Source organism: Carettochelys insculpta, chromosome 14 (assembly GCF_033958435.1).
Source record: "Carettochelys insculpta isolate YL-2023 chromosome 14, ASM3395843v1, whole genome shotgun sequence".
NCBI lineage: Eukaryota > Metazoa > Chordata > Testudines > Carettochelyidae > Carettochelys > Carettochelys insculpta.
Window position 1 is genome coordinate 1,551,824 of NC_134150.1, and position 17,092 is coordinate 1,568,915.

Sequence of the window (17,092 nt, forward strand, 5' to 3'; positions counted from 1 at the left end):
CATCCTATTTGCCTTACTAACTGCCGCTGCACACTGCGTGGATGTCTTCAGAGAACTATCCACTCTAACTCCAAGATCCCTTTCCTGATCTGTCGTAGCTAAATTTGACCCCATCATGTAGTACGTGTAATTTGGGTTATTTTTTCCAACATGCATTACCTTACACTTACCCACATTAAATTTCATTTGCCATTTTGCTGCCCAATCACTCAGTTTGCTGAGATCTTTTTGTAGTTCTTCACAATCCCTTTTGCTTTTGACTGTCCTGAAGAACTTGGTGTCATCTGCAAACTTTGCCATCTCACTGCTTACCTCATTTTCTAGATCATTGATGAACAAGTTGAACAGGATCAGTCCCAGGACTGACCCCTGGGGAACACCACTAGTTACCCTCCTCCATTGTGAAAATTTACTATTTATTCCCACCCTTTGTTTTCTGTCTTTTAACCAATTCCCGATCCATGAAAGGACCTTTCCTCCTATCCCATGACCACCTAATTTACATAAAAGCCTTTGGTGTGGGACCGTGTCAAAGGCTTTCTGGAAATCTAGGTATATTATGTCCACTGGGTGCCCCTTGTCCGCATGTTTATTAACCCCTTCAAAGAATTCTAACAGATTAGTTAGACACGACTTCCCTCTGCAGAAACCATGCTGACTTTTGCCCAACAATTCGTGCTCTTCTATATGCCTTGCAATTTTACTCTTTACTAGTGTTTCTACTAATTTGCCTGGTACTGATGTTAAACTTATCGGTCTATAATTGCCAGGATCTCCTCTAGAGCCTTTTTTAAATATTGGTGTTATATTGGCCGTCTTCCAGTCATTTGGTACCAAAGTGGATTTAAAGGATAGGTTACAAACCACTGTTAATAACTCCGCAATTTCACATTTGAGTTCTTTCAGAACCCTTGGGTGAATGCCGTCTGGTCCTGGAGACTTGTTACTATTCAGCTTATCAATTAATTCCAAAACCTCCTCTAATGTCACTTCAATCTGAGGTGAGTTCCTCAGATTTGTCACCTAAAAAGGCTGGCTCAGATTTAGGAACCTCTGTAACATCCTCAGCCGTGAAGACTGAAGCAAAGAAATCATTTAATCGCTCCGCAATGGCACTGTCTTCCTTGATCGCTCCTTTTATATCTTTATCATCCAAGGGCCCCACTGCTTTTTTAGCAGGCTTCCTGCTTCTAATGTATTTAAAAAACATTTTACTATCGTTTTTTGAATTTTTGGCTAGCTGTTCCTCAAAATCTTTTTTGGCTTTTCTTACTACATTATGACACTTAATTTGGGAGTGTTTATGTTCCTTTCTATTTTCCTCACTAGGATTTGACTTCCACTTTTTAAAAGCTGCCCTTTTCTCTCTCTCTGCCTTTTTAACATGGCTGTTTAGCCATGGTGGTTCTTTGTTAGGTCTCTTACTGTGTTTTTTTATTTGGGGTATACATTTAAGTTGGGCCTCTAGTATGGTGTCTTTAAACAGTTTCCATGCAGCTTCCAGGGATTTTAGTTTAATTACTCTACCTTTTAGTTTCTGTTTAACTAGCTTCCTCATTTTAGTGTAATTCCCCTTTTTGAAATTAAATGCCAGAGTGTTTGACCGCTGCGGTGTTCTTCCCAACACAGGAATATTAAAAGTTATTATATTGTGGTCACTATTTCCAAGCGGTCCAGTAACAGTTACCTCTTGGACCAGATCCTGCGTTCCAGTCAAGACTAGATCGAGAATCGACTCTCCCCTTGTGGGTTCCTGTACTAGCTGCTCCAAGAAGCAGTCATTTTAAGGCATCAAGAAATTTAATCTCCGAATCCCGTCCTGAGGTGACATGCACCCAATCAATATGGGGATAATTGAAATCTCCTATTACTGTGTTTTTTATTTTGATAGCCTTTCTAATCTCCCTTATCATTTCAGCATCACTATCACTGTCCTGGTTAGGTGGTCGGTAATATATTCCTAATGCCATATTCATATTAGAGGAATGAATTGTTATCCATAATGATTCTATGGAACATTTTGATTCCTTTAGGATTTTTACTTCATTTGATTCTATATTATCCTTCACATATAGTACCACTCCGCCACCCGCACGACCTGTTCTGTCTTTCCGATATATAAAAAAACCTTTTTGTTTCTGGGATCCTCTTTCAATGTTTCTGTGCAAAGCCATGAACCATAGGCTGATCACGGAGAACTTTACTCCAGCGCACATGGCTCATAGAATTACAGGCCACCAGAACTGGGAGGCGTCTCGAGAGGTGCTCATATCCAGTGCCCTGCCCTCCCGGCAGCACCAAGCACCATCTCTAGATCATCCTGCTTTTAACCATCTCCAGGCATGGAGGTTCCACGAACTCCCCAGGTGACTTATTCCAGTGCTTGACCCGTCGCACTGACAGTTAGGAAGTTTTTCCTATTGTCCAACTTAACCTTCCCTTGCTGCAGTTTAGCCTGTCACAGACTGAAAACCCCTCTAGCTGCAAGTAGGGGAAAAAACTATTCGTCTCTCTCTGGGTTGACCTTTTTCCTTACAATCTCGATGGGTAAAATTAGTGCTTGTGTTACCAATCGTGCCAGCAGCAAAAGTCAGGCAGTATTTGCACAGGTGACATGCGAACAATTCTCTTCTCATATACCTTAGTCTAGACTTTCAGGATGCCCTGCTATTCTGCTGAGCTGCCCACACCGCTGTGCCAATGTATACCTGTGACAGCAGAAGATGATGCTGGCTATTCCAGCCCTAGGTCAGAGTGTGGAAAGCCCAGGTTGTTTTCTGAACCGCATGGAGATTTTTACGTGTAATATTACTGGAAGTCTTTGGGCGGTATTGCTACCAATCGCTCCGTCGAATATACAGGATAATTACTCAGTCTTAAAGGAACAGATGCATGTTGTTAGCTGTGGTGCGTTTCTTTTTGGCATCAGAGGACTAAGCTAGGAAATGGACTATCCTGCAGAAATGCCCTGTTTCTATTGGTCCTTTGGCTCAGAGAAAGCGTCTACTGAGCCTACAAAGTGTACCCCACCGAGAGCTCAGACGGCAAAAATATGCAGCTGTTTACAAGATGTTACAGTAATGATGGAAAAACAGATGAAGTTGTTTATGATAAATGTTATAACGAGGGCAAGAGTGGAAGAAGCTGGAGTCGTTCAAATTACAAACAATTCTACTGTAATCCAAGGACTGTTAAAATTGTGCTTGGTGAAAATAAAAACCATGGAACCAGATCTTTAATAGATCAAAATTGATGGGATGGCTATTCCATCTAATTGGTGGACAAGATAATGAAGGTACTGTGCAACCCTCTTTTTTTCCCTTTTGCGGGTCTCTGACAAAGCCATTTCAGCGCTCCTTAGCATCTCCTATCCCACCCTGCATCTGTTTGCCTGGCCTCATCTCATCTCTCCAGTTCATCCTCGACCCACCAGCAGCTGGGGCTGCTCATCTTAGCACATCTGAACTTTGTTCCTCAGAGGCAGAGCCATCCCTTCCATAAGATGAGCTGAGGTGACCACCCCAGGCTCTGCACTTTTGGGGGCCCTGGCGTGGCCACCCCAACCCTCAAGCCACCAGTGGAGATAGCTAAGTACCAGCACCTCACAGGCACAGAAGAGCCTGTCTTGGTTTTCCTTCCGTATTGCCTTATTTTTTGCTTCCTTTCTTCCCTGCTCTCACTCTTGGTTGATTTCAGGAGTCACTGAAAAGCTATGTCCTATTTCTCCAAGCCTGCCTTGTCTAGAAAGAAAAGATCCAATCAGAACACATCCCTGAGGACTGTAAACCAGGATCCAGACGGCAGGTGTTTGTGGTTAATTTGCCATCCAAAGCATCCGCTGGTAACTAAAACAGTGGTGTCTTTCGCTCCTATGCCTTTTCTCTCCTGTACCTTGTATCTGCAAAGAACAGGATAAACCAACTCTCTCTGCACTTCAGGACAGAGTAAAATGAACATCTTTCCTTTTCAGCAAAGACAGGTTGCCCTGAAAATAGGACATTCTCTAATATTTTTGCCCCCCAAAAGAAGAAAGATGTTAAAAGCTTTAATGAAGCGTGTTTTGCACAATCACTTGGCCACAATTTCAGTATCAATCCCCAGGTTAGTTTTGTTCCTTCTTAGATTTAATCAATACAGTTTTAATTGAACTGAATGTTTTGAAGTGTTAGCTAAGCTGCCAGGCAAAATCAAGGCCTCAGTTGGAAGTAATCCTGAACGTACCTGTTGCTGTTTAGTGTGAAGAGAGTGAAAGAGTTTCTAAGGACCTTTTTAAGATCACTGTCTAGACAGCACCCCTAGAAGCTCCCTCTGTTCTCTGGGGCTGCCAAGCATCTAGGATTGTCTTGGAGTCTTCAGGAATTAAAGATTCGTCTTTAACGAAAGAGTGTGCCAAGCACTGAAACCTCCAGGAATGGATCCAATCAAAAGAGGCAGCTCTAACCCAAGCACACGACAGCACTGCATAGTTTCAAAACACAACATGGGCTGGGAATATGTTTGCCAAAGCCTAGGCTTGGCGGGGGGTGGGCCCGACAGCCACCGCAGGCCCTGGGACAAGGTGGAAGGGGGACCTGGTTCTGTGGTCCCAGAAGAGGTGGAGCCTAAGGCAGTCAGCCCTTAGTGCCACTTGTATTGCAGCACAGAGTGGCAGAGCTGTACTACGGCAGCAGTACAAAAGGCCCAGATCTCCACATCGGTGTCGTCACAGAAGTATGGTGCTGGCAGCTGGAGCTCAGGCCCCTCTTGAAATGTTGGCCCCATCTGTCTTTTAAAGAAAGGAGGACAATCCAGGGAACTATGGACCGGTCAGCCTCACCTCAGCTCCTGGGAAAATAATGGAGGGGATCCTCCAGGAATCCATTCTGGAGCATTTGGAAGAGGGGAAAGTGATCAAGAGTAGTCAACATGGGTTCATCAAGGGCAAGTCGTGCCTGACCAATCTGATTAGCTTCTGTGATGAGGTAACTGGCTCTGTGGACATGGGGAAGTCAATGGATGTGATACACCTTGACTGTAGCAAAGCTTTTGATACAACCTCCTACAACGTTCTTGCCCATAAGTTAAGGAAGCATGGGTTGGATACATGGATGGATAGAAAGCTGGCTAGATGGTTGGGCCCAACAGGTAGTGGTCAGTGGTGCAATGTCTTGTTGGTAGTCAGTTTCAAGCAATGTGCCCCAAGGATCAGTTCTAGGGCCAGTAAATGTTCAACATCCTTATTAATGAGCTGGATGAGGGGACGGATTGCAGATGACACTAAGCGAGGGGGACAGGTAGATACATTGGAGGGTAGGGACAGGGTCCAGTGTGACTGAGACAAATTGGGGGATTGGGCCAAAAGAAATCTGAGGTTCAACAAGGACAAGTGCAGAGTCCTGCACTTGGGATGGAAGAATCCCAGTGTTGTGACAGGCTGGAGACCATCTGCTGAAGTAGCAGTGCAGCAGAAAAGGACCTGGGGATTACAGTGGATGAGAGGCTGGATATGAGTCAACCATGTGTCCTTGTAGCCAAGAAGGCTAATGGCCTATTGGGGTGCATTAGCAGCATTTCCAGCAGATCGAGAGAAGTTATTCCCCTCTATTTTGGCACTGGTGAGGCCATATCTGGAGTATTGTGTTCAGTTCTGGGCCTCCCAATACAGACAGGAGGTGGATGTATTTCAGCAGGGCCAGTGGAGGGCAACAAAATGATTAGGGGACTGGAGCACATGACCTATGAGGAGAGGCTGAGAGAGTTGGGGTTATTTTGTTAGCAGCCTTCAACTTCCTCAAGGGGAGCTCTAAAGAGGATGCAGAGAGGCTGTTCTCAGTGGTGACAGGTGGCAGAACAAGGAGCAATGGTCTGAAGTTAGAGTGGGAGGTGTAGGTTGGATATTAGGAAAAACTATATTCCCAGGAGGCTCGTGAAGCACTGGAATGCGTTGCCTAGAGAGGTGGTGATGAATTCTCCATCCCTAGAGGTTTTTTAAGTCCTGGCTTGACAAGGTGCCAGCTGGGATGACTTAGCTGGAGTTGATCCTGCTTCAGGGAGGGGGCTGGACCAGATGATCTACTGAAGTCCCTTCTAGCCTTACGATTCAGCTGCCTTCCTCACCCCCATCCCGTCAGGAGGTCTACTTGGCTCAGACCAACAAACTTTCTTTACTGTAGACCAAACCCAGCATTTACTGCTGTATTGGTTTTGGGGGGCTGTCCTGAGAGGGAGACAGAAGAGAGTCACTGCCCTAGGGAGACCTTCAAGAAAGACTGGGTGTCAGGACAGGGGTCTCCTGCATCTTGCTGTGCCTAGGCAAGATTAGTGGCAGGCTTCAGGAAGGTGTGGAAATGACTCTGCCCTGCCTCCTTGCACTTTTTGGGGTGCTTGCATCCCAGGGAGTGCGTTTGTGGTAGGAGCCCAAGGAAGGGAAGAAGGCTGCAGCAGGGCCGGGTATTCTAAGCCTAATATCTATGCACACCGCACAAGGAGCTCGTGGAGCGCAGTCTGACGAAGCAGGTCCTTGCCCACAAAAGCTTAAGATTAAAATATCTGTTAGTCGATCAGGTGCCACTGGAGTTGTTGCTGTTTTTGACGATACAGACTAACTCAGCTACCCCCGCCGCTACATACGCATGCTGACGTGCATGATCCAGTACCGCCTAGCAGGACAAACGCCGAGGCGGTGCCTGTCCCTGCGGGCTGCATTGCTTCACGATGAGGAAAGAGATTGGAGTCATTGTTAAACGTGGCTTCCTGCAGCCACTCATGACAATAGATAAGGCGGCAGAGAGGAAATGAAATGTTCTGGCCCTCGCTGGTGCCCAAACTGCAGGCAGCCAATCGGGATGCTCCGGTCCTGGGCAGCCTCATCAAATGGCGCATTAACAAAATGCTCCCACGCTGCCACAGGATATGGTCATGCTAGATGGTGGGGGGGGGGGGCAGAGCCCACCTCTTGCCCAGCCCTTGCTGTGGGTGCTCCCCAAAATCTCAGCTTCAGTTTGTTTCTAGCCCTCACAGTGGAGAGGAAAACCTTGAAACTGTAACCCCAGAGCACAGTGACATCTGCTGGAGTCCACAGCGTGCGAGGAGCCAAGTTAGATGCCTTCAAGTCACCAGGGCCTGACGAAATGCATCCTATGTACTCCAGCAGTGGATAGAGGGGATATGTGAGCCATTAGCCATCATCTTTGAAAGGCCATGGAGGATGGGAGACAGGAGAAGGGCAAATCTGGTGCCCATCTACAGCCAGGGAAATAAAGACAACCCAGGGAACTATAGACCAGTCAGCTTAACTTCAGTGCTCCGAAAGGTAATGGAGCAAATAACTAAGGAATCCAGCTGGAAGACAATAAGGTGATGGGGAACGCTATGGATTTGTAAAGAGCCAATCCTGTCACACCAGCCTGACAGGGGTCTTGATGGGGTCGCAAGCCTGGTGGAACAGGGGGAAGCAGTAGAAATGTATACCTCGATGTCAGTAGAACACTTGTTTGATACAGTCCCCCATGAACTTCTTATCAGTAATCTAGGGAAATGCAACGGAGATGGGGCTACTATGAGGGGGGTGTGTAACTGGCTGGTTGGATAATTCTTCCCAGAGAGTACTTCTCCGTGGTGCAGAGTCATGCTGGGAGGGCATAACAAGTGGGGTTCCATGGGGATCAGTTCTGGGATGGTGCTGTTCAGTGTCTTCGTTAGCGATTGAGCTAATGGCATAGAGTGGATGATACTCAGCGGGGAGGGGTTGCACCTGCTTCGGAGGATGGGGTTATAATTCGAAATGGTCTGGGGTGAATAGGATGAAATGCAATAAGCACAAATGCAAAGTGCTGCACTTGGGGAGGAAGAATCAGTTTGACACATACAGGATGGAAGCAACTTCCTGGGAAGGAGCACTGCAGCAAGAGATCTGGGGGTCAGAGTGGACCACAAGCTAACTACGAATCAACCATGTGCCACAGTTGCAAACAAAGCAACCGTCATTCTGGGATGTATTAACGGGAGCGTTGCAAACATATTCTCAGGTTTGCTCCCCAGTCTGATGAAGTGGGTCTTACCCACAACAGCTCCTTACCAAGTAAATAAAATTATTTGTATTTAAGGTGCTACGGGGCTGCTTTGTTTGTTTTTGTGACGCTACAGACTAATAGGGGTACCTCTCCTGAGACTGAGACGAGAAGCAATTCTTTCACTCTATTCCTCGCTGATTAGGCTTCAGCTGGAGTATTATTTTCAGTCCTGGGTGCCATGCTTCAGGAGAGATGGGGGCAAATTACAGAAGGTTCAGAGAAGAGCAACAAAAATGATTCAAGGGCTAGAACGCATGACCCATGATGGAAGAGTGAAAGAACTGGGGTAGTTTTAGCTTGGAAAAGAGAGAGCTGAAGAGGAGACAAGAAAACCACATTCAAGTACCTAGAAGGGTGTTACAATGAGGAGGAAAAAAAATGTTCTCTTTGGTGTCTGAGGACAGGACAAGGAGCAATGGGCTTAAACTTCGGCAAGGGAAACTTCCTAACGCTCAGGGTGGTCCAACACCGGAATAAATTGCCTAGGGAGGTGGTGGAATCTCCATCACTGGAGATATTTAAGGCCAGGTTCGATAGACCCCCTCTCAAGGATGGCCTTGGATGGTGCTTGGCCCTGCCACGAGGGCAGGGAACTGGACTTTCATGACCTCTCGAGGTCCCTCCCAGTTCTAGTGCTCTGTGATTCTAGGGTGAGCCCGGAAGGGGTGACCTGCCCCGGTAGCTCCCATTCCAGAAGAACAGGCTGTAACTACTGAGCACTGTTAACTATTTCACTGTTGATCATTTCCATGGAAACACCCCGGGGAAGATAACACTTCCACGGTCCCACACGGGATTGGCATCAGAAACCCATAATCCCAGCTGGCCCCTGCCCTGAAGCCAAGACCTCCAGCTGCCCCATGACAACTTCTCCAACAGGGCTAGGAGCAGCCCACACAGCCCCCTGAGCCTGTCGGGCCAGCAAAAACCTGAATTGGATATGGCAGTAATGGTCCCTAATTAGATCATGGGCAGAGTAACAAACACTAAGGCTGCTGACCTGATCAGATTAATCCTCCTCCCATAGAACTGATTAACCCCCCTCCCTTTTATTCCACATTTGACTGACTTTGCCGCCCCTGTGCCTGGTTTCCCCAGAGGCCGTACGAGGTTGGAAGCCCCCACCAATACACCCCTTCCATCCGACCCCACTGGGGGAGCACGCTCCTAGGGGGAGGTTTTCTTTACTTCCTTTGCATTTGTCTTGGGGGAGGTAACACTGGTTCTCTCCCCACCCAGCTGAAGGACACGGTTCCCGAGAGCAGCGGTGGGGCAGCCGTGCTCGTCTGTATCTGCGAAAACGAGGTGGAGTCCTTGGAACCGTAAAGACTAATGGATTTATTGGGGCAGAAGCTTTCGTGGGGGATTTCCCAAGAGACGGGAATCCAGCAGCTCCCACCAGCCCCTGCTGGGAGACGCTCCTGACAAAGCAGAACCTGTGAGAGGCAGAGCGAGATGGTCAGGATAAGGAGGCAGCCTAGGTAACCAGGGCACTATTTTGGGGGGGTGGTAGCTGCTGGTACCCCCATCTGAATACTTCAGCTGGCACAGCCCTGTATCCTGCCAGCCAGGCCTAAGGCTGTAGTGCCCAGAGCCAAAAATCTCTCTCTTAACGCCAGCAGATCTCCCTGACTTTAATGGAGCTGAACTACAGGTCGAGCCTCTAGTCCAACCGGAGCCGCACAAGAGAATTTGCTAGACCACGGGAGGTCGATATTGCCTAGCAGCGGCGCCATCGCTGCCACGGCTTACCGGGCTCTGAGAAGACATTTTGGGGTAAATTTACAGCCCAGAACACAGAGCCAGGACTCGGGGGACCCCAAGAAACTTGGCCACCCCCGTGATAAGTGGTCACCTGGCTCACTCCAATCCTGCCACGTTACGGCTGTTTCTGGGCCAGAGCGCTGGACTGGAGCGCTGCTACAGCTCAGGGCAGGCCAAGGTGTGCGGGGAACCTTGGGGATTAATCCAGCTTCTGCTCTGATCTGTGGGAGCCCATCTGGACCCGGGGCCGTGAAGCGCTTGTGTCGGAGGTGAGCATCCCGGTGTAACCTTATAGACTGGACACGTGGGCCTGAGGTTAGGCCAATGAACACTGGGACGTGGGGGGGAGGCTGAGGGACCATATGCCCCCTAAGTGCCATGGGGTGGAGGGGCCAGGGGCCTGGCCCTCACAGCAGGGCTGGGCCCCCCTGTGCTCCCCAGCAGCTGTGGCAATGCGGCTTTGCTCCCCAGCTGCTGGTGGGTAACTCAAGGGAGGAGTGGGGTTGCCCCCCACACATGCACTGTGGGAAGCAGAGCTACACAGCTGGGAGCTGGACAGCAGAGCTGGGTTGCTCTGCTTCCCCTCACGGCCCCTGGTGAGTGCAGGGGACCAGGCCCCTGTTGCGGGGGCCAGAGCCCCTCTAGTGCTCTGGCCCACACAGTTGGGGGAAGAAGGTCGGAGCAGATGCGGGGTGGAGGTGGGAAGAGGCAGAATGGGGTGGGGCCTTTTCCCAGCCTGCCACGGCATTGAAGGAAAGAGTCACGTGTGCGTCAGGGGGAGGGGGGCTAGTTAACTGGCCAGTGCCTAGTCCTGAGTCTATCTGCACCAGCCTCCCTTGCCTGCAGCTGCCCTGGGAAAGGAGCATGCTGGCTTTGAAGGCTGGGATCTCGCAGGCCTCGCGCAGCGCTGTTTCCTCAATGTCCTTCTGCACTGGGGCTGTGCCCCCCACTATGCGAGAGCCCTGGGGGCAGACCCTCAGCACAGGCGCTAACCCCTTGCAACGCCCCTCGAGCTCAGCATGCTGGGAATGGCCGCGGATGCTTTCCAAGCCATGCTGCTGCGTGATGTTTACCTTTGGAACAAGGTGGTTCTTATCCTCTCAGGAGCCTGGTATGCGGCCCTGTCCAGGGATGAAAGCAAACATGCCTGTGAACGTACTCCTCTTTGTGCCGGCGCTTCGGACCCACCCACGCGCTGGCACCCGGCCCGTCTGTGCACAAAGATGTCTTTTAGAAATCGTTCGTTAAATCTCCACCCTGCTTGGAGACGCAAGGAAATAGTCGTGAGGCAGCGTTCGTTCGGAGAAGGCCCACAAAGGGAGTTTCTCTGGGGCTAGATCTGCTCCTTTTGAAGTAGGAGTTCGGTGGAAGCGATCTGCTCGTTTTATCCCGGACTTAACTGAGTTATCAGCACGTACCGCTAACACAGCGTTTCAGCGTGGGCAAAGTTTTCATCCCATTCAGGGAAGGCCTGGATGGCAGGCCCTGGGAAAAGGGAAGCTCGTGGCCACCACTGGCAACCTCTTCCCCTTCCCCTGCCTGTTGTGGTGAGGCAGATGATACGGGAAAATTCTGACAAAGGGTTTTGTCACGCTATGGACGGATTTTCTAGAGGTCGGCACCCACCAGCTCCCAGTGTCGTCGGTGGGATCTGCTGAGGGCAGAGTGTGTTTAAGAGGCCCCAGAGTTTCAAAGCGTTTTTGGTTCAGGTGTTAGCAGCAGAGTTGAGTGAATTTAGCCTGTGCCGAACTAGGGAACACGCCTGTTGAGGTGACCAGCATTGCTCAAGCGGCTGCGGCAGCAGAAGGCTGCTCTCCTGAGGAGCAGCTGACCATTCTCCAGCTGCTGTAGGGGGGAATCGCCAGGGTTTCTCTGGACTGGACTGCCACCCATGCCCCGGATATGGGCTCCCAGTGTTCGGGGTGCGCTCTCGGCTTGTCTGCCCAATGCTGCTGGCCCTCTTGTCTTTCAGGATGGGTGATGGGCACTCAGCGGGACCAGCCCCTCCCCCTTCCTCCATTTGCAACTCATCAGGCTTCTCCTCTGCCACTGTGACATTGACGGTGCGATGTTTTGACATTGCATCAGCCGGTCCGTAATGGGTCAGAAGCGACCCCAAGAGGTCGTCAAGTCCAGTCCCCTGCCCTCTTGGCAGGGCCCAGCACCGCCCCGACATGTCTAACCTGCTCTTAAAATTCCCCAGGGCTGGAGATTCCAAAACATCCTCAGACAATTTGTCCCAGTGCTTAGCTGCCCTGGCCACTAGGAAGCTTTTCCTCATGTCCAACCTAAACCTCCCTTGTTGCCCATTGCTGCTTGTCCTGTCATCAGAGGTTAAGGAGAATAATTTTTCACCCTCCTCCTTGTAACACCTTTTCAGGTACGTGACAGCTGTGATCATGTCCCCTTGGAGCCATCTCTTCTCCAGACTAAACCAATCCAGTTCTTTCATCTTCCCCCATAGGTCACGTTTTCTGGACCTTGAATCATTTTGTTGCCCTTTTCTGGACCTGCTGCAATTTCTCTCCATCCTTCCAGAAATGTGGTGCCCAGAACTGGATACGAGACTCAAACTGAGGCCCGGATCAGCACAGAGCAGAAGAATGGCTTCTCCTGTCTGACTCGCAAAGCTCTTGTTATGCCTTTCCCTGGCCCTGAAAGGCATGTGATCACGTAACACAAATCACGATTAAGTGCTTGCTGATGTGAAGGTAAAGTTTCTGGCATTACTCGGCCATTTGGCTGATGAATTGTCATCCCTGTTTTTAGTACAGGTGTTTTCTAGTCTGCTGGAAGATGCTCCCAGATGGGCATTTGATGGATACGGTGTAAACTTGCTGATGCGGTATACCGCTTCTGGGTAAAAGATGTTAGAAATGAGCCAGCCTGTCCGACTGGAAGTTTATGCCGTACCACCAGGCTGGGATAGACACAGTTTCATTTTGCTCTGGTTTCCCCTGTGCCACTGCTTGCTTGCAAACGTGAAAGTCCCCTTCCCCTTGGGGCTGGACTTCGGTCACCGGTGCTCATGTTGGTGCTTCCTGGGGCATCGTGCACTGTGCTGAGCGCTGGGAACAAACATAGGGTTATAATTAGTAGTAATGGGATGAAATCAAACGAGGGCAAGGATGTGCACCAGCTCGGAGGGAAACGTTCCGAACAGTTAGTTCTGACTATGGAATCTCTTTGCAAGCCTTCTACCGACAGGAACGATCCCTATTCTTTGAGCCGTGTCCAAGGGGATCTAGGAATCGTGGCCCAGCCTTGAAGGAATTCAACGCAGGTGGATTCATCGGTATTCCAGGAATCTCCCCTTCCCTGCGTGTCGCTCTGACTCAACAGCCATTCCAGGCTCCAATGTGAAGTGATGTCTGAGAGCCCTTGTGTTCAGAATATTTCCAGGCTGAATCATCGTTATTTGTGCTCTATAATCGTGGCCAGTTTTGAAAGGGTGAGTCTCTGCCCAGGCTGCGTACAGCCGCAGCAAAGTATGGATGGTATCCCAAGCCGCCCCGACCATTGTGGCGTCAGTGGGAACTCCACCCATCACCTGCCTTACTGCAGCTCACATGCAGGCAACAACGGCATTGGTTGTAGGAGGGAGACTCCCCGGCAAGTGGATTACTTGGGCCGGCTGCTGCGTCCAAGCACCCAAAGTGCCACCCATGCGCTTCAAGCAGAAATCGGCACAGCCGCCCAACGGTCACAACACGGCCCGCACACGCGGTAACCACAGACATCATGCTGAAGTCTAATACGCCCGTTGGCTCTGTGGGATTTGACGCCCAGAACATGCCCAGGTTCGAACCTCCCCTGTGCAGTGCAGCCCCATGGGGTAACACAGGCTTGGTTGTGCCTCCTGGCCGGGGGGGCAGCTCGGAGCACATCCCTCAAGGAACGGGTACGACGTTGCCCCCCCAGCAGGCACACAACCGTCCTCATCGGGGGCTTTTGCTGATGTGCATCTCTAGCAACGACACTGTCGCCTTCAACGACTAGTGAGCGAAGAGATCATATTCCAACGCTCACGTCTGTCATTGTATCACAGGGAAGGTGGCCGTCCTTCCGGTGAGCTGTGCTTGCATGAAGCCACGATGGAGAGACTTAAATGCCGCCCAGCTGACTGGCAGAGTGCCCACAGCTAACTTTTTTTTGTTTTGTTTTGTTTTTGTTTCTATTGGTGGTGCGCATTGGCACGTGCCTTGGTGCATGTGAAAATTATTCCGCAATAACGGAAAAGAATAGTGGGAGCGTTGCTTCTGACTCTCCCGGTTTCGAAATACGCGGCTTGTCTTGAGCGTCCCATGTGACCACGAAGCTGAGGGCATTTGTGCAGCAAGTCGCTGGGCTCTCATGGTGTATTGGTGGGGGGCTCCGCCCCGCCGTCCCTAGCAGTTTGGGTGCCTTATACAAGACAGGGTCTTGCAACCCGCTGTGGTGGAGCAGCTCCTCTGAGGGGAGTGGGATTGCCGTCTGGACCCAGGGCGGGAGTAGGGCAGCGGGGCAGGTAGGCTGCAGGGGGTCAGGCCTGCTGGTGCACTCACCAGTGGAAGCTGGAAACCGAATGACCCGGCCCCAGCCCGCTCTGCTCCCCTGGCTCACGGGCATGTCGCTTGCGGGTGGGGGCTTTGGGGAGGGCCTGGAATGGGGACATGCTGGGGTGGAGCAGGGGTGGGAAGAGACGGGATGGGGCAGACTGGGGAGTTCTTTCTTCCTAGGGTCTGCTCTGGTTGGTCGCGTGCTTTGCCTGTCGGTCGGGGCAGCCCCAGCTCTGCCCTGGCTGTATGCCACGAGCCACTGGAAACCGCCACGCGTTCTGAGGCCTCGTGGGCATTCTTCGGAAAACAATGGAACATCGCACAAAATTAGCTAGTGCTCAGTTGTGCTAATGTTCTACACGGGTCATTAGTGGTGTCATCCAGGATTTCAGAGGCGTGTGAGGCCTTGTCTGCAGGTAGAGCTGCCCCAGTGTAACTGAAGGTCTGGTTCCAAAGCCCGCCATGTACAGGCGTGGTTGTTTCATCTCCTGAAAGAGATTTTGGCACTGGGGACAGTTCAGAAAAGGGCAGCCAAAATGACGAGGGGTGGGAACGGGGCCATCTGAGGAGAGAGTGAAAAGACTGGGACTTGTCAGCTCAGAAAAGAGGAGACTGAGAGGGGATGCGATAGTGGTCTATGAAATCATGATGGGTGTGGAAAAAGGGAGCACAGAAAAGGTTTGTTCCCCAAACCCAACAACTAGGAGTCACCAAATGAGATTAATGGGCAGCAGGTTTAAAACTAACACCCAGCGCGCGGTGGGCCTGTGGAGCGCCTGGTCAGAGGAGGTTGTGATGACCAGGACTGTAACAGGGTCCAAAACAGAGCTAGATAAATTCATGGAGGCTAGTTCCATTGGTGACTCCAGACCCCCCGGGATCCAGCCAGGGAAGCCGCTATGGGCACTGCAAAAGGCAAACGCCACACTGGAGTCCCTGGTGTTTGCAGTGACCATTGCTGGCATGACGCCATCGGGGCAAGTTGGTCCAGGAAATGGCAGACCCGTGCCTCAGGCTCTTCGCGATGTTCCCGTCACCTGCAGGTGTGGTGCAGTCACATGTTAGGGAGGTGTCACCCACGCAGCTCTGCTAATGTACTCGATGTGATGCACCCGCCAGGCCTGCTGACGTGGGGAGTGAGCGATTGCCCCGGGCCCCTTTGAAATGCCAGGGCAGTGCCATCCTGGACAGCTCTAAGGGAGGTGGGGGAGCTAAGGCTGCAGCCCAGGTGGCACTTGCCCCCACCCCTTTCAGAGTGCAGAGCCGGGCTCCTCTCCCATCTGGCACCGCCGGCCCCAGCTAACCTGGCGGGACCCCTCTGTGACCCTCAAACACTGTCGGTGCTCCTGCCTCCGAACGTATGTTCGAATCCCGACCGCTCCCTGGAGCAGAGGCTGCTGACGCTGGGCTGGCGGCGGGGGGTGTTTGTGCAAAACCCGGCACCTCTAAGACAGGACTGCCAAGGGCACGCGTGCGCCTTGCCCAAGGCAGAACGTGCACATAGCTCTGCGGGAGACGTGCGTGGAAGTCCGTGGCGTGCAACCAGTTCCGAAGGAGTAGCCACGAGAGCTAGTGAACGGTAGCTCTCTAGTGAGCTAGCCACACGCAGCCGGCCAGCTAGCCACAGGGAGTTTCTGTGGACTGACGTGCGGAAGGGAAAGCAGACTTGCCCCACGGTATTGAAAGGAGTTCTGGGGCAGCGTGGGCGCATGGAAGTGCCATCACTGGGCACCGCAGGTTTCTGCGTTTGGGATGAAGGGAGAGTCCCACTCGTATGCCCCCGCCCTGCGTAGATCCTGTTCCAGGGTCTCTCCCCCTGTAGAGACCCTCTTGCTGCTGAGGCTATTCTGAGAGCAGGCGGGCGGCCCTCTGTTACGCGAGGGCTTCTCTCAGCTCTGCAGGAGCTTATTTTAAAGGCTCTTTACGTGACGACTCACGTAATAAGGATGTCAGCGAGGACTTAATCTCATTCTTCCTCCTTTGCTTGCAAGGCCTGGCATCCTGCAGGGGCTCGGCACAGGAGTCCCTGCTGCCACCTCTGCTCTCTCTGAGGCTCGGCTGGGCCGTGCTGTGTGCTGGTGCCATTAAAGTTCTCTCTCGACAGGACTCGGCGTCGCTGGACCGGTGCATTCAGAGTACCTTGTCCGTGCTCTACCCGCCGTTTGAGGCCACGGCAGCCACGGTTCTGTGCCAGGTTTTTGACGTGGTGGAGAAGACGTACCGTGGGGACGGACTGCGCTACCTCATCGATTTCCTCATTCCCGCCAAGCACATCTTGCAGTGTGTTCAGCAGGATGCCTGTGTGAGTAGCTCTCTCCCTGCACGCAGCTCCTCCTGAAACACACACGGTCGGTGTGATCTGGGGTGGGTGCTGAGGGCTGGCAGCCCAGCCTTGCCCCTTCCACCTGGTGCCCCACCCCTTGGGGAAGCAGAGAGCCCCACCCACGCACTTGACTTAGGGGCCCACAATTTTGGTGCCCCTCCTGGGTGTGCCTCCGTAGTTTCTAACTCTCGGCGTCTCCCTGGCGTTATGGAGCGGGTCGCTGGCAGGGAAACGGGGTGTGTGAAATGCTGCCCGTTGGTGTTCTTCCCAGAACTCCTGCTCCTTGTGGATGGTTGCTGGACACCTCCCAGACTCAGTAGCCTCAAGGCGGAGTCACATTTTGTTGCTGCTACTGTGACTCTGAGGTTAACGTGTTCCAGTCCTGGCCCGCACCAAGCATCCAAAAATTGAGTCAG

At 51.6% G+C, this 17,092-nt stretch overlaps 1 protein-coding gene across 2 annotated transcripts in view; it reads left to right on the forward strand.

Annotated features, from left to right (window-relative positions):
* PLEKHG4 (pleckstrin homology and RhoGEF domain containing G4) overlaps window positions 1-17,092 on the forward strand; it is a 96,113-nt gene that overhangs the window by 9,460 nt on the left and 69,561 nt on the right. The window contains exon 2 of one of the 2 annotated variants that reach the window (XM_075008816.1): window positions 16,458-16,655. The exons of the other annotated variant lie outside the window; for it this stretch is intronic. Coding sequence (XP_074864917.1) covers window positions 16,458-16,655 — 198 coding nt within the window. The remainder of the gene's footprint in view (window positions 1-16,457; window positions 16,656-17,092) is intronic. 2 annotated transcript variants of the gene reach the window in all.